At 44.9% G+C, this 22,921-nt stretch overlaps 1 protein-coding gene across 8 annotated transcripts in view; it reads right to left on the minus strand.

Moving 5' to 3' along the window:
* The window catches only part of FBRSL1 (fibrosin like 1), a 518,137-nt gene that overhangs the window by 279,052 nt on the left and 216,164 nt on the right, over positions 1 to 22,921 (minus strand). For 5 of the 8 annotated variants that reach the window (XM_050714123.1, XM_050714122.1, XM_035556713.2 and 2 more), the window contains 2 exons: positions 14,192 to 14,293; positions 2,912 to 2,947 (listed from right to left, as the gene is read on the minus strand). In XM_050714123.1, coding sequence (XP_050570080.1) covers positions 2,912 to 2,947; positions 14,192 to 14,293 — 138 coding nt within the window. The remainder of the gene's footprint in view (positions 1 to 2,911; positions 2,948 to 14,191; positions 14,294 to 22,921) is intronic. The other 3 variants (XM_050714124.1, XM_050714121.1, XM_050714127.1) reach the window with 1 other exon arrangement.

The following is a 22,921-nucleotide window of genomic DNA, read 5'->3' on the forward strand; positions in this document are numbered from 1 at the left end:
GCTCCCGGGCCCCCAGCTTGCCGAGGCAGGTGGTGCCAACCTGTGCTGAGCACGCAGGCAGGCCTTGCCTGGCTTGCCTGACTGAAACCTTGGACTGAGACTTTTCACACAAGAGACCTACGACTGGTTCTATATGCTCTTTCTGCAAATGTGCATTTCCTTAAAACGTCCTTTTATTTATTTACCAGCGTTTCTGAAATCAACCTGGTCTACAAGGACAGCTGAAGGAAGCGAATGGTGAAGCGGGCAGATTTGAAGCAAGCTAATTAAAAAATGAACACGCACAAAATAGTTTGTGGTATTTAAACAGCTGCTTATGAAACCCGGTACAAGCACTTCACAGAGTAACGATATATATCATCATTTTGCAAGTGACAGTCTTCAACGACACAAGCCGTGCACAGATATCAGGAGGATATCAGGCAAGTACAAGAAACGGTGTCTCCACCGTGCCTCCTGCTAGCACTACTTCTTAACATGCTTTCACCACGTCTGGCAAACAACCTATTTGATGTAAACAGGGGCAGAGCCAAAATACTGACTTAGTGTTTCATATACAGCTGCTTTCATGAGAAAATGAAAACTGTTACAGGATATTATGGACAACCCCTGGTTTGGGGCCAGTCTTCTTGAACTGGTGGTTTGAACATCTCTGCCACCTGGGAGAATCAGCTTCCAGCACAGGTTTGGGCCAGCGAGGTCTGGCAGTGCTGGAAGTGATAGTCTCTGCCTTATGCTGAATCAATTTGGAGCAGCATCGGAGTCTTAAGGGAAACGGTCAGCCTCAACAGCTGGTAGTTGGTGAGGCAGAAGGCAATTTAATAGGGAAAATGACAACCCAAAAGGAAAAGCAACCCCAGCTCACACTGCTCATGATCTCAAAATACTTCCTTGGCGCGCAGAAAGCTCTTACCTCCCTTGACAGGTTATGGGTTGGCTAAATAAAAGAAACTTGTCCCCAAACATGCACAGAGAAGGAGCTAGAAATCTTCTCAGAATAATTTATCTGAGAGACAGAAGTAAATTTCTTAACATTCAGTGATGGTGGAAAACAGTCCTATGATTTACTGGCCTAGAGACTCTAAAAAGAACTCTTCGGCCTTTTTCCATTAAGATTTTGAAACCTATGTTATAGCCAGTGGGAAACTGTTTCATTCCCCAACCATGCCCTCAGTCACGAAATCTGTGAAGATGATTCATTATCATTCATGTTGTGCCACAGGCATGCATGGCATTTTACAGACAAAAAGAAGATACAGCATCTGCCTTTAGAAGCTTAGGTGGATCCAGCTGTTCACGTACAGGGGGAGCGGCACTCAACTGGTTTGCAAGTACAGATTTAAATCCCTGTACGAGAGCAAATGTTCCTCATCACTTGGTGAATTAAGTAATGATACTCACCTGGGATGCTGGAAAGCTTTTCACAGAAGGACACTTAGGAGACACGTGTCATTACTGTCTAAAAATTTGTGACAACATTCATAATACCATAAGACTTTTCAAGTCATGTGTTATTTTTTAAAGCATTTGTGATTTAAATGTGCCTAGCTTTGTATTATGTATTTCTGATAATACATATGATAGCGTGCAACAGTGTTGCTATGAAATCAGAATATAAATTGTGAACTGCCTAGCAATTAATTCATTCTCTGTGCACACAGCACCAGGTAGGACCTCACGGGTTCCATCAAACATCTCCAAACAAATTATTTGAAGAAAATAATTCATGTGATTATCACGAAAAATTGTGTACCAGTTCTCTCATCAGGTTCCTAAAGGATATGAAGTTTACTCATTTTGATTGATGGAAAGTGAACAGCTATGGCTTTTGATAGGAGTTTTAGACCATGCGTCTAGAAGGCAAAACTTTATCATGGCAAAGGTCATGAAAAAAGCAATTATTGTCAATAAGTGTAGGCAGGAATTGTTAACTGCACGTAGATGTTCTCATTCAGATTTGCATACAAGATTAGCAAACACCTTTACCTACAGCCTTTGCACCAGTAATGAGGGAATACATGATTTATTGGCTGAACAACCAGGATACCATAATGGGTATCTACATACCATACATTGGTTATGGGAGGCAGATATAGTGTGATTCCAGGAATTTTCGTGTTGACATTGCTAAGCCACTCATACCCTCTCCTATTTCTTCATTAATACATGCAATAACATCTATGTGCCTGCCTTTTTGGACCACTGAGCAGCAAAGGTACCCAAATAAACAAATAACTATACCATCTCTATGTGAGGAAATGTCATTGTTGTACACGTAAATAAGGTACATGTGAACAGAAATGGCCAATTCAACATCACTACTGCACTGTATACGTATGTAGATGTGCCCTGGCCCTGCACCACCAGCCCTATAGCACTTATACCTGGGACCAGCAACACCGTCCTCTGAAAACAAGGGATTTTTTTCTGCTACAATGTCTTGTAACTCAGAGCTTGTAAACAAGAGAGTATTGACTTTTTCAGACTGGTGAGGGTCACAATTCTTCTTAAAGTGCAGTCATTTTCTCTTTGATTTTTGTATTTAATGCACAAATGACAACCTATGCAGGGCTGAGCGAGAGAGGAGAGGAGGGAAACATCTCCCACTGGTGTTGAAAACTCTCCCCTCTCGCATCTTTTAATTCTCAGGAGATGGCTATCTAGCACAAATGCACCATAAAACAACCAAAAACCCCTCCCTATAGGCATAAAATTAAACTCAAGGAGCCCCCAGACTCCGAACGCTCTCTCACGTCAGAGCTGTCCCTTGCCACGTGCATGACAGGCCTCTTCTCTAAGCCTATTTTTTACGTTCCGCATTTCTTTCGTGTCAGTGGATATGCAATAGGTAATGTAAACCTCTGCAATCAACATCAACAGAAGTGAAAGAATTAGCTGTAAAATGACTTACGGAGTAGCCTCTTCCTGAAAGCGATTGAGCAGAACTCTGTGGGAGGAAACAATATGCCACAGTAAGTAATGCAAGAGATTCTGTGTAATGTAAGATAAGATCATTTTGAGATTCCCTCCCCCAGCCCAGTATTCCTTAGGGGAAAACTTCAGCACCAGAGCGCCTCAAATTATCTTCTGACATTCTGAGTGCTGCCACAGGAGTAACAGCAAAAGAGCATTTCCAGGTGAGGGCTCCAGGGCTATTTCAGACAAGGGTTTCATAAACTACAGCAGAGCTTCGACAGCGCCTTCCAACTAAGGTAAAAGCTCTCAGAGTGGGATACATCTTCATAGAAACAGCGACTCAAGGATGCACTGAAGTATGTGTTTTCAACTGGCCCTCTTCAGGACGTAATGGCAGCTTCCACGGAACAGCACGCAGGTACAAGGATGCTCTCCTGAAGCAGGCTGCACATTTTCCCTCACCAGCTCCAACTCATGTAACCACACACCCCACTTTCCACTCCCCTCCTATGAATTCATGAGCCTCCAGCCTTCATCGCTGCAGTATTACCATATGACAACCCTATCTGAGACAACAATGGCACCAAAGCACTAATTAATCATCTCTCAGAGCTTTAATAAGCATTCTGTCCCTTTTGAATAAGTTAAATTATATTGTTTACTTCTGCTCTTCATTCCAGCTCCTCCTGCTCCTTTCTCTACCACATCCTTACCTCTTTCACATGCTGCCAAATCATTTGGTTCTTTTCCTTTTTATTATACCATCTCCAGTCACTTGGATCTCTTTCCCCTCGCTACGACCCAAGACTGTTGAGCCACTGTTTTTCGCTAGCAGTGGCTTTCTCAAAGCAGCTAAATGAATTCCACCTCTATCCGCAGCTGCTGCTCTGTGCCTTCTTTTTGGAAAGTAAAAAGGAGCCTGGAACAGTGGTGGCATATGACAAGGAAGGAGCTGCAGCACATGACCCATACTCTGCAGGCCGATTTCCAAGTGTGATTTACAATCACGATGCCCTTGCTACGTGACTTTGTTAAACAGGATTCAGGGAGCCTTAGCAGCCCCATTTCCAAGACTGATGTTCTAGCGGGTACCAAAGCCTAAACAAAAATACTGGAACACTGCAGGCTGGTCTCGAGGATTGTTTGTCTTTTTGCAGCAGTGCCAGGTGTTGCCGTGTTACTAAATCACCAAAACAGCACAGTACCCCCAAAAGATTGATTAACACAGACTGTGGACTACTGCAAACACTTGCAATTTTCCCCCAGTAAGATAACAGAGCCTCTCCACTACCATTTTCAAACCTTTTGATCAGAAAATAGCCCAAATACATCCAGAAACCTTTCCAGACTCCTGCACTCAGCAGAAGACTCAATTCTTCTGTCCCTCAGCCTGTGCTCTGTGCCTTGTAACTGCCCCAGGCACCAGAGAAGCACTTTGCCAGCCAAGCGCCCATGCAGAGATGTTTCTGAGGTGCAGAAGAGACAACAGCAACTAGGTGAGCGTGCTGCTGGGGGACGGGGGCTCCCAGCAGCCTTACCCCCAGCCTGCCTGCCTGCAATGGGGAGCAGCGCGCCCGGAAGAAGGCAAGCTGTGCATCCACACGTCTGCAGCCAATGTGGGACCAGGTGCCAGTGCCCATCCCCTGGCCTGGCATGCAGTGCCCACACCGCTGTCCTGCTGCAGCTCCAGGATCTCTGCTCTGTAGGAAAAGAGCAGCTCTCACAGGCAAGTCTGAGAGAGCAGTAACAAAGTGCTCCCAGGGTTTAACTTTCGGCCTTTTGCATATTACACATTGCTTTGGCCTCTGCCTTCAAATGCTGGAAAAAGATAGGGAGATATTTATAAACCTCTTTAATGTAAACTGCCCAGAAATAAGGCTACAGACTGGTGAAATGAAGGGCAGTAGCATTTATTTGTTTTTGAGAAACTACGATGAACCTATCCCTCCTCCTAAATACATTAAGAAAACAAAACAAAACACTCATGGGATTCAGCCTTGTATAGAAAAAAGGTTAATAACAATATCCCGCCTTCTACATAAGTACACTGAACAGCTAAATACAATTACCTGTTCTGACACTTGTGATAGCTCGAGCAGGCAGTTCACCTAAAGTGCACACAGAAACGAGGAGGGGGTGAATTACCTGCTCTGACAGATGGGAGGAGGAAAGGAGAAAAGACAGCATTTCCCCTTCTTCCCCTCACTCAAGTTGGTTTTAACAAAGATCAACAAAGTCTAGCAAATTGGAAATAATAACCAAAAACAGAAACAGGAGGTTTCGTTAAAAGCTTCCCTCTAGGGAAACAGCCCCTCCAAGCAGTCTCACTTTAACACAGTTATTTTCAATCTCGGAGACTTGTGGACCCTCCAAAGAATTTTCCAGGGATGGAGCAGACCCTTGGATGACAAGTTCAAACAAGCTAACAACGACCTGCTTTTCTTAGATAACTTTCAGGCATCCCAAGCTGTCCAAGAACCCCAGGAATCTGTAGACCACTGATTTAAACCATTGAGTAGAAAAGAATAAACAAAGGCTGAATACAGTGTTACATCAGAAATAATTAAAAATGAATGGCAATTTACACTGGCATTTTTCACATCTAAGAACTTCTTTCTCCTTTACAAGTTTTAACATTACGTTTCCTGGAAATCAGGGGGGGAAAGTGTTTTCTTTCTCCCCTCAGAATTTTTATTGCATGTATAAAGTTAGTAACCAGCGAATGCTTTGGATTCAACTTGTAGAATCCTTTCCAACAATTAGGTTTATGCACAGCCATGCCCCATGCTCTCCAGAGCTGTTTGCATGCATGTTTCTGCACATCTAACAGACCGCTATTGCTCTCTCGGTTAGTGAGGAACACTGCGGGCTCTTTAGGGGACTCCATACCAAACTGCCACATGTAGTAGCCTTGAGAGCCCCAACTACCAGCAGCTACAAGCACCAGAGCAGAACAGTTTGCATGCAACTGTGATGGATGTTCCTAAGGAGAATATCTTTTGGGGTTGATAATAAAAATAGTTCAATCCATATGTCTCAATATCCACATCAAATAATGAGGAAAGTAATCAATAGTGGCTGCAAATATAAGAAATCTTAGTGGAAGTTTAACTTGGCATCTACCCAAACTTCAAGCAACCTCCTTTGGTGGCGAATGAGTGCTTGTCTGGCAGGAGCAGTAACTGGTGCAAGCCTTCAGCTGCAATGCCTTATGCAGAGGCTCTCACCTACAGGATAGGGACACTTTCCCGGAGCATTATCATAAAGTCCTTGCTCTCAAAATAGTTTATTTGCTATTCTGGTCATTTTTTCCCTTCTCTAAAAGCACGTCAAACAGCAAGGTATGGTCACCAGAGCACCCAGCTAAACACACATGCTAGTGCCGCACTGACCAGCACTAACAGGTAGCTTTGGTTCACCTGTGACCAAAACCCCAACCCAACCCATCTCTCACTCCTTTAACCCTGGCACCACCACAGGCTTGGTTCTGGCCGTCCCAAACTGGTCGGAGGAAAGCACCACGGGCAGGAGAGACGCAGCCAAAGACGCAATTCCAAGACAGAGCATTGTGACCCCACCTGGCCAACTGCCTGCAGGAAGAGCCACCACGTCCCGCATTTCCAAAAGCCTTCCCGTCTCCAAAACTCGGTGCCGAGACGCTGGGGATGAGGGGGACGGGGAGAGCACCGTGCCCATACCTCCCGCTGCCGCACCAAGCTCACGGAGGCTGCTCCCACCATGGGGCGCGATCCCCAGCAGACGTCGGGGAGGGCAGGGCCCTCTGTGCTGGGCTGGAGCTCCGGCTTTCGTGACTCCCGGGGCTCTTTCAGCGCTGTCTGGAATGCCCTGAGTTTCTAAGGGAGACTGTTCCTAGTTAGGGGCAAAATGAGTGTGGTCTGTGCGTTTAATGACGCTTAAGTGGAACTACAGTGCTAGATGGCATTTGTGCATAAAGATAAATGGCTTATAATATTTTGCAGATGATGTGCTCTTTTACAGCTAAAGATTTTTGGTTCCTTTTAAGCCCAAGGTTAAAAACAAAACCAGACAGCACAGACAAGACATTTCAGTTATGTCACAGAGTGAATTATTTCTACCCTGGGATAGCTCTCATGTTAATTACACTGGCTGTAAAAAAATACACCTTTCTGGCAGCAGAGACAAAATCTTACTGCTGAAAAACTCAACTATCCCCGCAACGTCCTTGAGAGTTTGAGTTGCACTGCAATTTTATTTAAAAGATCTCTTCCTTTACTCGTTATCAACACCATGATTGCAATTTAGAAAAGAAAATCATGACAAAATCTCACCAATAACCTTCAGGAGGTTTTCCAAGATTGTCTATTAAATTGATGGGAAGAGTTATTTCCCTTATATAAACAAAAGCATGGCCTTCCACTGCTCTCATGATGCAAAACAAATCAAGATGCTCTCTGTTCAGTTTCTTAAAGCCACTGGGTTATTTATTGAACTGGAAAAACAGTAAGAAGGGCTTTAAAATACAGTAACGTCAAGGTAACAAGACACCTCGAGCCAATTCCACACTCTCAGTGGGTCGGAGAGACTTTAACTTGGATCTTTTACATCCTTGATATATGAACTAACCATAGAGGGATTAGATAAAAAGCAGGTGATGGCAGCGTGACCACAAAATCAGCTCTCTGTTTTTTGGTATTCAATTCCTTCCTCTTTGGCTACAAGACCTGAATTAGCATATTCCAGAAATGTCAGGAGTTCATTTCAGCTTTTCTGATATGTGCCACTTGTGTTGGCTGACACCAAGAATACATTGAGCAACTCTACAGTCTCAGCTGTTGAAATAGCTGTTTTGGGCAAATAGCTATTCATTTGGACAAACGACAGCCCCCAAAAGAGCCTCCTAGCACTATTATTATTATCATCCCCATGTCAGTGTGAAAAATGAGGCGGAGAAAGACTTAGACGTGTCCAGTGTTACCCAAGGAGTCCTCAGCAGAGGAGGGAACTGAAGCATATTTCCTGTCTCCCATTTTGCAACTAATTTTTCCTTGCTCAATCACAGGCCCAAACTCATCATATACCATGTGCCTGATTTGTTTGTCTAGCATTATAATTAATAATATGGAAAGAACATATAATAATATGGGAAGAACAAATTTTCAAATTACATTTTATAATGTTTGTTCAGGATGAAAACTCACCTTAGCTGTATCTGTCTTCCACTAGTTCTCAATTGCCCCAACTGGGTGATCAGACTGGACTCAGACACGAGGAAGCACGTATGTTTGCTGGTTCACTTGGTCACTTACAGAACACTTAACAACAGAATAATAGTTCAGCTTTGAGTACCGGAGAAATCCAGTACTGCCTTTCCAGGCATGTCTCTCATAAAACCTGTCTGCCTTGAGATGAGAAGGGTAAGTGGAGAGGAGGGCAAAAAGGGCCAAGGACATAGGATATATCCCAGACCTTAACAAGAAGACTCTTAACGCAATTTATTTCTATATTCACACCCCTGTCTGTTAATACAATGAGTGCAATTGACTTGGCAAAGGTCACAGAATGCATCTGATGTTCACTTGGATTAGAAACCAGGACCTGACAAGATAACCACAATACATGATGAATGATTTTGGATGTCACGCAAAACTTGAATGCGTTCCTTCCGTAACTCACTTATTTTATTATGTTGGATAAACAAAGGGGCGTTATTCCCACCAGAAATACTGCAAAAAACGTTCAGTGAGATATCAAACTACACAAGCTCTAAACATCTGTAACTGGCTTGATAAGCTACAGAACCCAAACCGGCTTCCAACCAGAAGAGGAAACTCAGATTTCTAGAGCTGATGGCCACAGAGAACAGAAGAAAAACGGCCGCTGACCAGAAACACGCAAGCCATTTCTGCACAGTCACTCAGCCAGGAGCAGTATGAAAAGACTTCACCCTTTTGAAATGGGGTTCAGCGCGGATGACCTTCAGGTGTCCCTTCCAACCATTCTGCGATCCTGTGATTCATTCAGTGAATGCACAGAACGTCTGCAGGTGCTGCTCCCATTCAAACCATCACCCTTTGGACCAAATTCCCAAAGCCTCCTCCAGACTTTCCTCCAAGCTGTGCTCTACCACCCAAAGCTTCATGTAAATCGTTGAAACTTTGCTCGTAATTCCAGCTGCAGTGGAATGCGAGCATTCAGCATTTTGCGGGACACAAAGATAAAAGGAGATAGCACGCTGTAGGGACATTAATTTTCTCTTCCAGAAGAAAGAGACTTGAAAGGTTTCATAGTACTTGTGTGTATATTCAAACCAGTTTCCCAAGACTCATGGTTTGATGAGGAGTCTTAAAACTATCCTATATTTCACCAAGCTCTAGATTGCTTATTCTGCTCTTCTGACCAGGAATCAGGTTCTAGCATGTTACATGTAGGAAACAATGGACAGAATCTGCCCCAAAGAGTTTGCAGACAGCATTTTGCTATCCCAGGCCTTCTGAAAAACTCCTCTAGAGCACCACCCTCAGTATCATCCCTTACTACCTGCACTGAGCTTTTCCTGGTGTTAAACACACCGAGCTCTTCTGTTGTGTTGCACCCTGCCTAGAGCCGAGACCAGGCATCCCACACGTCTCACAGTTTGTAAAGTGGATAAATGTGGACCTGTGGTCCAACTCTCACTTCAGAGGCTCTTTTGATCATGCTCCTGGCAAGGTACTTCAGCCTTAGGCACACGTAATGGACCTGCGGCTTTGTACCCTGCCGCTGCTTTAATCCCCCGGCCCCAGGAGGGAAAGTGTGGTACAGAGAGTATGAGGGAAGGGGGAGATAGGGACTGTGATGGCACACAAAGAAAGGCAGATCACAGTGAACTCTTTGAATCAGAAATCACAGAAATTATTTTGTATTCATCTACCAAAGAGAGAATTTTATATCTAGTCTATACAATATGCTAAACACTTACCAAAGAACATTTAGAGAGAGGGAAATCTCTGCATTTCCTAAAAGAATGCTTTCTGTTTATTACGTTTAAAGAAAAACAAACAAACATACGAGGATAGCATGATGGAAAATTAGAAAAGATAGCCTGGGGGATGGGAGATAAGAGGAAAAAGCTCTGAACAACTTAGAAGCAGCGCTTGCTGATTTTTTTTTTTTTGTACAGCTCAAGTCAATCCCTTGAAAAGGAGAGTTTTGACTCTTAAGTGGCCAGCACCTCTTGCAACATATTTCCTAATCAGTGAGTATTTATGGTCGATATTTTATATTTCCAATTTCCCCCTAAGGGCTCGTGAGAAAGCAGCACACCTGCCAACCTTTTCAGCTGGGCCAATAATTGCCAATTTGCTCTTTGCCTTAGTATATCACTCAATTTAGCCCTGGCTGTGCCCTGCATACATCCTCATTCATCTCTGTGCCCCCATGACAATTAGAGTGTTAGCTTCAGCTAACTAGGGCAACTATTCTACTAGGGTTGGAAGACAATTATTAGTCTATTTTCCCATCTTGTGGCAACAAAATTGAGAATCCATGACAATTACATTCAGCAATTCTGCACTCTGCCGCCTGCTCCCCCTCCTTGCCCCCACCTTCCGAATATTTCAAATTATCACAGCTCTACTACCACATTCAAATTTTCCATGTTCACAGGGAGTGAGGCTTCTATTTAAATGATAATGAGGGACGATCCATTCAATTTAGTGAGGGAGAAAATCCATTAAAAAGCAGGCAGTTCTTAAGCTGATGGGTCAAGAAAAAGATAAAAACCTTTTTTTAAAAGCCATTATACAAGGCTCCGTGTGGATTTTTGGACTGTTCAGAACATCAGAAAAGATTAGGACAATTATAGAACATGGGGAAAACCAAAACAAAATGCCCAAGCCTTCCACTTTTACTTGGGTCAACACAACGAAATAGCAATATGGCTTATCTGGCTCTTAATTCTCTGGTAACTTCCAATTACCTCACTATAAAGGACAGCAGAGGAAAATCCCATTTTGGAAAAAAGCTGTTGACTCTGCGTTGGTTGCAGAAGACCTGCAAGTACATGTGTAATAGGGATGTCAGCTTAATAATAGATTTTAAGGGAACTTTACATCAACACCGGGAACATAAACAAGTGGCAAATTCCCATCCCGTCCCCCAAACCACACAATCTGCTGTGCAAAGCTGGGTTAAAACTTCTCTGCTTTCCCATTCAGAAGTTTCATCGTCCAAAGGAAAAAACCAGCCTCACCAAATCACACCTCTGCAGCCAGCGATGATTTCACTTGATCATAATAAGCATTTTTCCCAATGATGCATAATAAATGGCACTCAGCGTAATGTCTGGAAAGACTGACTATACAACACAGACAATTACTGTTTTACTATGAAGTCGCAGCACTCTCCCCCCACAGAAGTTTCATTGTGTCAAAGCAGCAGCAAAATGCTCTGCATTTTGTTGTGGATAGACTGATAGCTCTGTGTGTGCATGTGCAAGACACAATCAATCATTTGCTTCAGCTTTCTTTAGAGTGCAATTATTTCACGACAGACCGGGCCACCTCTTGACTTCATGGTCCATTAGAGACTAATGACATGCATTAATGTAAATAAAGAACAACTTACTGGCATCCCATTGAACAAGTCACCTCGAGAAACAAATCACACAGAGGAGCTAAGCTGTTCATAATAGCGCCTTCTAAATGGAGACCAACAATGAAGCCGGAGGGAGGACTCCCGTGCTCCTAAGGTGGCAACGCTGAACGCTGTGCACTTTCATGCACACATTTCCCACCACACCTGCTGTGTGCCGCCGTACAGCAGCCAAACCTGCTACCTCCTGCCTCATTTACTTCATTGTTCGCCCAAGTTAATGGGAACGGGGATGGGAGGGAAAGGCAGCATGAAAAGCAGTCCTCAAGGCCAAATACACCAAGAAACAGCAGGAGAGCTACTCGGGGATAGCGAGAAAGAGCCCAGGTGCCTGCGGCCGCAGCACATCCATCTGCAAGGAACGCGGCCACCCCAGCGCAGCCGCGTGCTAGAACGTCGATGTGTAACCACCAGCCGTGAGGAGAAACCATCCGTGCCTTCCCTTTACATCCTTACTGCCCTGGGGCTTCTTAATTCTCAGTGCCACATGGAAGAGCTTGCCTCAGTTCAGCAGCCCACCACCTATTTAAACAGTGCCAGGAAATACAGCTTCAGAGCAGCGCAGGGACCAGGGGTGCCGGACAGAAAATCCTGCACAAATTGATGCTCAGCAGCACATCATCATCATCTCCCCCTTCCCTGCTCCCTCTCCACAAAAAGAAAAAATCTGCTGCCTTATTCCTCCGCACACAAATGGGGAAAACCATCCAACTGCACCCGTGGGACTTGCTAAGACTTTCTGACAGTCACTAAATAGACTACAGAACATTTACTAGTACGCAAGGAAGCGTTGTACGTAATTAAAGCTAAATTGCACTCGTCAAGTAATGAACGAAGAGCATTCTGTGATTCATGAACCTTACTTTTCAAACTGTTTAATTACTAATTTAAAAAATTCTCATTTGCAACGGGTTGTCGGGTCACGAGAGCAACTTCAGCAAAGCTCTGAAGTGTGCCCTGGCCTTGAGGCACTGCCCAAATGTCCCCATTGACTAAGAAAAGAGGAGTGCCTATTTCCCCCTGAATTTCACTGGCTGATTAACTGCCTTTGAAGATTTTGAGGGAATTAGGCACTCAAATGCAATTCCTACAGGCTCAGCTTGTAACTTTGGGGGCAAAGTGAAAGGAGGAGAAAAAACGGGAAGTGCATTGGCTTAACAAGAAAAGTCTCCAAGACCACTTAATGCTTTGACCTAAGCTAATCGCTGGGTCTGAATATGTTATTCCTCTCCCACGCCCCCACAGCACCATGCAGCAACGCTATGAGGCACCTCTGGTCACATACCTGTCAAGAGCGACCACGGGAAGGGAAAGGAGAGGATCACATCAATACATATGTACAAAATTGAGACCATTATTGCCTAATAACACTGCCAAAGACGCCCTGCAGTAGGGTGATTTGCCCCAGGGCCCCCTCCCCACCTGTCCCCCCGGCGGAGCGTGGGCTCGCAGTCCTGGATGCAGATCACAGGACAGGGTTATTTTTCTCTTCCTCCCACTGCGGGGGCTGTTTACAGCACCCCATTCGCACTCCAAACATGTAGAGAGAATTTTCCCCCGTCACATTTCCCTGTCAGAGCTGTCAAGCTGAATCCCGCTTTAATCTGCCAAAAGCACTTTTCTGCTGACATTTTTAATAAATACTTTCAGCTTTTAAACACATTTGTGGGAGCCATTTTTTCCCCTTTTTCTCCCCTCTCCTCCTGTAGAATGGGCTCTGAAAGCCTTAATAGCAAATACATTACACTTATCAAAGGCTTTCCCCCCCTCTTCCTTTTGCATCCTGAAGCGGAGGTAGTGTTTTCAATTTTAAAGCTAAATTAACTGTCCAATTGAATTTAGCTGGTGTGAGCCGTTTTCTGTGACAGGTTTTAGTTATGAAGCATATTTTACATTAATAGAACTCAACATGAAAACCACTCGCTCTGGGATTTCTGTGGCTTGCCATTGAAATGGCAAATTTAATATTTCAGACATGCTTGTGCCAGCGTTTGATTATTGTTCTTCATTTAAATCTCTCCTAACGGGAAAGGTCCTAATTAGTAAAAAATCATGTTTTAATGAAGGCGAAATGCTAATTGCTAACACAAAAAGCCTTCATATAAAATTATCCCAGCACTGCCATTGATTTCTTGGTGACTCAAAAGCCCATTTGTGTGTTTACACACTAAGGCACCATTTGCTTTTGTTTTATCATAACATTTCACTCAATGTACCATCAAATTTCCTGAGAGAAAGACAGCTCTCCCCCAAAACCTTTCACAACTTGGAGGCAGGAAGCATAAAATTAGATGAACTGACTTTGCACCCAAACTACATAATTACGTGCAGTAGCTAAAACCAAAAATACTGTAAAAAGCTTTTTAACACAACTTCTTTGAGAAAAGAAAACAAAACATCAAGCCATTTTTCCCTGAGGAATAACAATTCCACTTTGTTTTCCCATCTCTGATCTTTCGCTTATCATATTATTTGCACCATGATTATAGTGTTTGCGAGGCAGCTCAACCACTTATGCCATAACACTCAATCATGACATAAAAAAAAGTTATTACACAGTGACCTCTGGATGCCAACATTTGTTCAGCAAGATTTATGAAAAGCCATGTCAGCAGCGGGAATTGCTGCAATGAAGCGATGCTTTCTCCTGAATGGTACTTACATCACTGAGACGGTCCCTTGAGCTGCTCCGCTGAGAGCTTGTGGCCTCCCTGATGCTGTCCTCCTCGCTATTTCTGCCACTTCTGCTTGTAGGGACCTTCATCTAGAGGGAGAAGAAGGAGGGGGAAAAAGGAGATTTTCAAGCACTGCCACCTGTTCCCGAGGTCGCCAACAGCGGTTTATCCAATGTTTTACTCCTATGCCCACAGCACCGTGTAAGAGGATGCTTTTGAATTCATGGGGCTTCTCTGAAGTTGGGCTTGACCCCATGTGTCCACGCTCCCTCTCGTAAACGGGTGAGGAAGGGGCGCTTTTAGCGCTCCTGGAGGCAGGCCAGGCCGTGCCACAGGCCCAGGGCCTGACGCGGTGAGGGGAGCAGGCAGACAAACCCACTGCACTTTTTGCTACCAGCAAACCTCATCGGAGTTTGAGCACTGTCACTCGCTGCTGGACCACGGCTGATTTAGGTGGCCTTCAAGCATTTAGGCCGCAATGGGTTTCCTCAAGGGGCTCCAGTCAGATGCAGCCATTGCGCTGCAGCAGCCATGGCTCTGCCCTCAGGTTTAGGGCGTCCCTGGAAAGCCTAACACTGGCACCTGGCGCTCACTGTTCCCCTTCTGCCAGGAGGTTTTTCACCTCTTCCAAGTTGCAGGCTGAGACCTGGACCCTCGAAGGGGCCCAGACATGCCTCAGGGCCACGCCTAGCCACCACGCTGAGAGGCTGGCACCGGCCTAACAGGCCGGTGCCCAAATGCTGAGGGAAGGGCCTGAAACACCTTGCTCAGGGGCACCTGAAGCACAGCATGATTAACTCTTACAGCCAAGGCTGGTTCTCTAACCACTGAATCATCCCTCCTGAAGTTTTGGTTCCATTTGTACATAGGATACTAAGTGAGAATCGACAATGTTTGAAATCACACAACTTTCCACTTGCATCTGCAAAGCGTGTTACCAGGGGAGGAGAAGGATAGGATAGATGTGTCATTCACAGCTTCATTCCTGGGCTCATTTACTAACAAATTATTCTGTTAATTCCCTTGTGAAATATTGGGTGGAAAGAAGTGTTTAATTTATTAATAGGTTCTATTCATATCAGTTTGGTTCCATTTAAATTACACTATTTAAAATGTCGGCTTGTACAAATTGGTACTTTTTAATGGCAATAAAATCCCCTTGTTTCTTCCCATCCTATTTCAGTACAGTCTCCCGCTCTGAGCTAGAAGGGTTTGCTCGCGGGGCTCTGGCAAGCCCCACATGTCCAAGCGGCTGTGCTGTTTGGCAGGGCACAGGCACAGTGCTGGCACCGAGACCATGCTGATCTCTGCGCTCCCACCAATGTTGGGTATCACTGCCAGCTAAGCGCCTCTATTACTATGAATATTTTAATACAGCATTCAGGATACTATGTGCAGAATGATCTCCAGTACTCATCTAGCTTGCAGTACACAGTCGGGTATAGGCCTGTATATTAAAAGACAGAGGCAGTCTCACACTTTCAGGCGACAACCCATTTCTGGTTCAGCCCGTACTCCGCATGTCTTTCTGCCACAACACACCTCATCAATACACTTTCTTCCTGAGGACAGACAGGACTTTCAGACTCAGCCACATCAAGTGTTAGAACTACAGATTTGCTCATGGCCACCCTGTCACACAACTGCTGTTCCCAGCATCAGCAGTCCATCTCATTCACTGTAATACCCTTCCAACACGCTGCCCACCTGCAAACTTTTATCAAGACTGATTTTTCATCTTTTCTCATCAAAATGTTAAAACAACACAACAACAAGAGGTAATTGCTGCTGGGATCTGCTAGAAGCATTTCCAACCAATGGCAAGTCTGCGTTCACAACTATCAGCATCTTGTAATAAGGCAGGAAATAACCGACTTGAGTCCTTCACGTTTAATCCACATTGTTCTGCTTCCTTAATAAAAAGGCCATCAACATCGAGCACAGAAATCTAACTATATTACATCAATACTGTGGTCACTATCAATCACATTTTAAATCCCACATATAATTAAGTAAATTTGAAATGATTTCTTTTTCAAAATACCTCAAATGATTGACATTCACTTATTTTATTCTCTTTTAGGTCTTTATTAAGCAATTATGATTTCAGTTATCCCATTATCTTGCCTAGGATTCATGCCAAGCCAATAGGGTAAATGGCAATACCCAATTAATTACAGCCTTTCAAAAACACTGGCACACCAGCTTTCTTCAGTCATCTGTGTCTTCCTACACTTGCTCAAATCCCAACTCTACTAGTTCCCAGTCATAAGCCAGTTCTTCTGAAACTCTTGGATGTAAAGCATCTAACCTGCCAATTTCAGAGCATCCAGCAGGCACTTTGTTCTTCCCTGAGATGGGAACTATTTAACCATTACTGAACAGAATTACAATTTCCTTAAACATGGTACAGAAATACCTGCTAAATTCCCTGGCTTTCTGATCCGTAACTCTACTGCTTCCACCTAGCAGCACATCAAAGCCTGTCAAAATTATTACACTTCTGACATAAACAACAAGACAGTGGCAAATTAAAGGAAAAATAAATTACATCATTCCAAATCCTTAAATATTCCTGATCGCAAATGCTCACCAGAATTATTCCAAGGGACTAAGTTGTCAGCTGTTTAAGGTTCGCACAGACTTATCCAACCTGTTCCCAGACTCCAATCTTTTGCTGTTTTTCTTAAGTTACAGTATGCTCCCAACACCACATGTTCCTTTTCTCCAAATTTCATTAAAGGAAAACTACACCTACACACATGGTAACAAATTGAGACAATTTGACCTGACAAGGTCTTGCACGGGCAAGCAAATTAGAAGCATCACTGCTGCCATTAACCTTTCCAAGTAAATATCAATTATTAAACTTGCTGCACTACCTCTGTCCCCAGTTTGCTGCTGTGAATTAAGAGGGTCATCAGCCTTTTTGACAGATCTTGTTCATTTACACCTGCTGCCTGCCAGCAGGGGAGCCTGCACACCCGCAGCCCGAGTGCTGAGCCAAGCTGCCTTAATTCATCAGTAATTACCCTAATGAGCCACATGCAGGACCCAACTAGGAGGACAAGTTGTTCTGCTAAATGGATGCACTGGTTTCATGGCCACTCTCTGCATACTGGGGTATCACAGCAAGCTGGTCAGAAGCTTCTTTCCCAATGCTGCTTCTAGCTTGGCTGCTTGGCTTCCAGTCATTTGCTCTGGGTGGTTTTGCCTGAGTTGCAGAAATTCCTCCCAGCTGTACTCCCTGACTGAGCTTTACTATAAAGCTACAATTGTCCTCCCTCCGAAATGGGAGGTGGATGCATGTCCCCGCACCGTGGCAGGCTGCCCAAGCTCTGCGGGCAGAGGTGAGGTGGGCTCCAGCCCTGCTGCAGGACCCCTTGGGGGGTCCTGGGCACCTCACCACAGTACAGACCCATGGCACAGCCCCCAGCAAGCAATGTCACGAACACACAGGAAAAACACGTTGCGCCTTCTCATACAACACGTTGCCAGAGGCTCACGCAGACATCAGAGCAACACCTGCCACTGTTATTAAGTATTTTAAGGATTGGAGCCAAATAACCTCAACGTACACTTGAGAAGGAGAGGGCAGTCCGAAAATAGCTCCTTACAGAAAAGGACTACAACTGCTAACACACACCATCGAGGGAAGACCCCTCTGCAGCTTGCTGATGTTGCCGACCTGAGAGCACCTAGACAGCACACCGCTGAGCCCTGTCTGGGTGGCAGCGAGCAGCCCTCCTCAGGCCCTGCCAGACAGCCTTTTCCAGCCGGTGTAACTGAGCCCAAACAGACACTCAGGGAGCAGCAGGTAGAAGCATATGTGGGTCAAATTTGAGTATATTTGATCGCGTAGCCTCTAGGTCTGCTCATAATGTTTCAGGAGTCATCTGAGAAGCAAAAAGTCTCCAAATAATGCCAACACCCAAAGCTCGACAAGGGTCTTTGAAAGGTGCTCTCCAGTGTCTGCTCCTGAGACCTGGGTGTAGAAGGGAACCTTTTCTTAAACGTAGGGTGACAACATCACTTCAGGACAGCTAAGCTGCAATAAAATGAAAAGGGACACGGGGAAGACTGAAGTGATTGGATAATTTCTCTCTTCCAAAGGCCAAACCCTGTCCTTATCCAAATCCTAAGTCAGCAAGACATTCACGTCAGTACGTATTCAGCAAAACCTTTAAATAGGTGCCCAAGTATTTACTTAGCCAGAGCCTCTTTCAGCGCTGAAGTTAACAGGATGTGCTAAAAGCATTATTTAAAACCAAGGCTGTTTGAAGAACAGACAGAGCCTTCTGTGGGATAAATAACACACCCTACAAGGCAGCACACCGCAGAGAAAAGCTGGCAGCAGGCAATCGCAGCTATCTGCAATAGCTGAGGCTCAGTTTTTACCAGAAATCACAGATTTGTCTTTTGGAACACAAAATACCCTGTTTTCACCCCAGCGGGAGCCAGCCAGCACTGCAGACCAGGCTGGCTTGGCAGGAGGGAGGGGGCAAGGTACAGGAGGCTCTGCGAGGCCGCAAGCCATTTGCATGCTGCAGGTGCTCGCGGACAGTCCCAAGCCACATTCAGAGCCAAGAATTATGAACCCTGCGCTGTGGGACATCATGTAGCATGATTAAATATCATAACTCATTCCAGCAATAACTCCGCTCTCATTAAAGTCCAGCCCTGCTATCCTGCACTGCTGCTGCCTTTTTGTTCCTCCCACCAGACCTCTCCCCTCCCTATTTCTTCTTATGGGGCGTGGGTGGAGGAATATATGAACGGGCAGAACAGGGTCTCGCCTCCCTAAAAAGGGCTTTTTCATTATCACCGTGCCTGTTCTCAGCCCCAGCTTTTTAATCATAGCAGATCAGTCCATTCCCCATTTCCTTACGCCTTCCCAATGTCAGAGGAAAGCACATTTTTATTTGGTGCACCTATTTTCGAATCATGAGCACGCTGCCCCCGCTCATTATTAATAAATACACTTCGATTTATCACAAGCTCCGTTTGAGTGCCACGGGGAGCCTGGGGCAAAAGGAGACAAATTCTTTTCTTAAGTTGTTCTGAAAGGTGCTGGGCTCCCCGACCCTCACCCCCATTAACCCAGCACAGCTAGTTCGCTCCTACTGGGAGCTCCACGGCTTGCGCAGCGGCAAGCTCGGACTGATCTTGTGCCATCTCAATATATTTGTTCATTATCTTGCGCACACACAGAAGCATTTGGAAATGTACTCGGGGCACAGGCCAAATTGAATCATCTGCCTTCATTTTCCACACGATCTGAAGCTACAGCTGCTACAACAGGCTGTGGGATTTTTATTTTCCTTCCTTAACAGTTTTTCCTCTCTCTTAAAGCCACAGCAGGCTGATTTTAAACCTCTCCCCCTGCTTGGGTTTGCGTCTGCTCTTTACAAAATGGGTCTTGCAGACACACATGGGAGGGAGAAGAATTCCCAGCAACCCATTTCTGTGCTGTTCTGAAGGCAAAAACAGGAAGCAACACCCTCGGGGAGAGGCATAATTAAAATATTCATCTCGGAGATGCCTGTTCTGGTGGCTCCAGTGGGGCTATTAATACATTAATCCTCTCACTTCTGCCAGCAGCAGGGATGGCAGCCACCACCTCCGTGCTACACCTGGGGAACAAAAGTGCCCCTTCCAGGGCAGGAGGGGGCAAAGAGGTCCTGCAGCACTGAGCCCAAGCGTGGCCCTCCAGGAACGCGTCAAGTGCTCGAGAAAGAAGTTTAATTCCTTTAAGAGCTTTGGAAGATCAACTTTCATTTCTGTTGAGAGAAAGGACAGACCAGACACAGCCTTCAGATTTTACTGACTTCATGACAAATCTATTTTGGCACAGGCCACGTGAAGGTAAGGTACAGCTGAGAGGCATCCAAGTCGCGGGGTTCAGGTCCAAGCTTTCCGACCAGAGGCGGGGATGAGTCCCCCTTATCGCACTCATCTCTCTAAACTCATGCTGCTGAATGCCAGTTTACATCTCCTCAGCGCAGAATGACCGTCATCCATGCTGCCAAAGGACCCTTTCTGCCTTTCTATAGGGTCAGCCTAAGGAAGAAAACTTTTCTGCAGATAATGTTTCGTACTAACAAAGATTAGGATTCCCCAAGGCTACAAGAACTGCTACAAGCAACTGTTCCAAAAACTTATCAAAGGAAATTGTATGGCCTGTCCCCTTCCCAACAAACAAGAAAATGATGCTTAACCAATATTTTGGGAAGACTTTTTTGCCAACATATGCTTGCATTTTATTATCAGCTCCCAGATAAGCTTGCATTTCTCTTGGTGGACAATCAGCAGTAGCAGCTTTCTGCAGCAGGAGACAGTAAACTGCCTTAATAAATACAAATGGACAATTAAGATGTATTGGAGACTTGGAAAAAGTACTATTTGTGGACGAAACAGTCTGTTAAGGGATTGCACTCAAGGCTAGTTCAATGTATTTTAAGCAGGCAACAATAAGTGGCAGTGAAACATACTACCCAGTGCTTTACCCCAATGATTAAAGAGCATGCTGAAATTATAAACGTCTGTTTTCCAGGAGGGAAAAAAAAAACAGTCACCAAGTTGCCTCTGGTTTTAATGCTGGAAACAAAACAAACCATTTGGCTTTAAAAATGTACTTCTTTAAACCTGAAAAGACCCATGTATCAAAACAAGGTGGAATCAGCTAAACACATTACTTCTGACTTGTTTCCTTGAAAATCCAGCCTTAATGCATTCTAACAAAATTTATCTATCCCAAGCATACCTCGTAATGAGATCAACTGGGAAAAATATCAGGCTTGTTTGTATATTTTATACTTGCTCTAACTTGGCAGTTTGGAGATTATGTATTCCCCAGGTCCCTCCTTAAATCGTTTCACACGCTGCAATTTGATTTTCTTTGGTTGCCCTTTTCCACAATTTTTTTGATACATTTTATTGAGTTCTGGCTCAGAGGGAAACGTTCCCTTTGAATTAAGGGTGCAATCATTTTTTTCCTCTAAATAAGGACATATGGTGTAGAAAGCAATGTTATGGTCCGAGGATTTTATGATTGAAGTAGGACTCATTTTAAAAAATGACAGTAACATCAGGTTAGATTAGAGTAGTTTTTCTAATTGGGTGGTGCTGCTGCGGATGTTGTGATCAGCTATCTCAGCTATAACTCATTTTAAATATGACATGTCCATTTTTACTTACTGTGATAAAGAGCAAAACAAAGCAAGTTGCTAGGTTATGGCACAGAAGGAAATTTATCCTTTTTAAGAAATTTTATTTTTACATCAATTCACAAGCTTATTTGATTCTTAGCAGCTTAGAGTTTACACATTTGACTAGTATGCAAACTACTGGTTTCTAATTCTGGCTTACCTATTTTCTCTGGATGAGTTACTGAAACATCTTGTATTGCTGTTTACCAGTCTGTAACCTGCTAGTTAATTTTTGCCACTCTCTCTGGGATGCCAGGAGTGTGACTTCATGTTAGCAAAGGATTTCTGTCTAGAGGTTGTCAGTCAGCTGCTGCAGGGGGGTGAGTAACAACTTACCCTAACAAACAATAGTGTTAGTGGAAAGTCAAAATACTCAAACCTGTTGTTGGGTTTCTCAGCTCCTCGAGTAATGTTAGCTACTCATTAATAACCCAGCTTTGCATCTTAACGCTTGTTTTTACACTTTGCCTTCCTAAGCACCTAACCGGAGAGAAACCCCGCTTGGTGTCACCATTTTTGAGAGCTGTGACCAAAGAGCGGGGACAGGACAATGCCCTCGGGGACAGGAGAGGCCTTTTGCATTAGTGCCCCGCACCCAGGGGCCGCGAGGAGCAGCGGGGTCAGCATTTCTGTGGCCTGACCGAGGCCCAGGACCAGCTGCAGGCATTCTGCACCGTGTCCGTGCCGGCAGGTGGCCTGGGCTGCGGAGCAGGGCCGGCACCGCTTTGCTCTCGGGAGCGCCAGGCTCGCTGCGATGCAACGGCTAATGCTTATTTTGGAGAAGAGCTGGTGCTTAGGCGGGCAAAACCGCTCGATTTTCCAGCTGCCATTGGGCCTGCATAGCAAACCGCACACTGTGTGCCCCCAGCCGTACTTGGCAGATGGTAGGAGACAGCTGGGAAAAGCTGGGTTTGACATACGTCAGTGATAAGCCGTGGCAGCGCAAACCTGCTGAGGTTACAGCTAGCGAGGGCGCAGCGTGGCGCTCCGTGCCACAACGCCGCAGCCCGTCCTCCCCGTGGGGCACACTCAGCACCCAAGGTGGTGACAGGGTGACGGGCTGGCATGCATGGGATACAGCACAGCGCCCCCCCGACCCATCACAGACCAGCACCCGCCCCACAAGTGGTGATCCGTCAATGGCAAGCTGTGAGCGACCACGAGAAAAAAAAGTCCAGACACCCTGAACACCCTCGGCAAAGAAAGCTGAGAAACCAAATAAGCCCACTGGGGCAGCTTTGGGTGGGTTTGTAAGTAAATGAAGGCACCTGTAAGTACAAAAAGGACACATCACTAAGGAGATACAGCCTGTAAAACTGGGAGATGACAATAAAGCTATAGCTGGACAAAGGAGATGCATAATCACCATCAAGGAAAATACAGCACTTAATAATTACTGCATCAGTCATAACGCTAAGCCAGCGGGTGCCCTAACTACACTTTAATTTAGCTACAGGTCTAAAGGCATAGCATCCAATAAATACCCTGTGAGAGAGCTGAAAGCCTCTG

Source organism: Cygnus atratus, chromosome 17 (assembly GCF_013377495.2).
Source record: "Cygnus atratus isolate AKBS03 ecotype Queensland, Australia chromosome 17, CAtr_DNAZoo_HiC_assembly, whole genome shotgun sequence".
Classification (NCBI taxonomy): domain Eukaryota; kingdom Metazoa; phylum Chordata; class Aves; order Anseriformes; family Anatidae; genus Cygnus; species Cygnus atratus.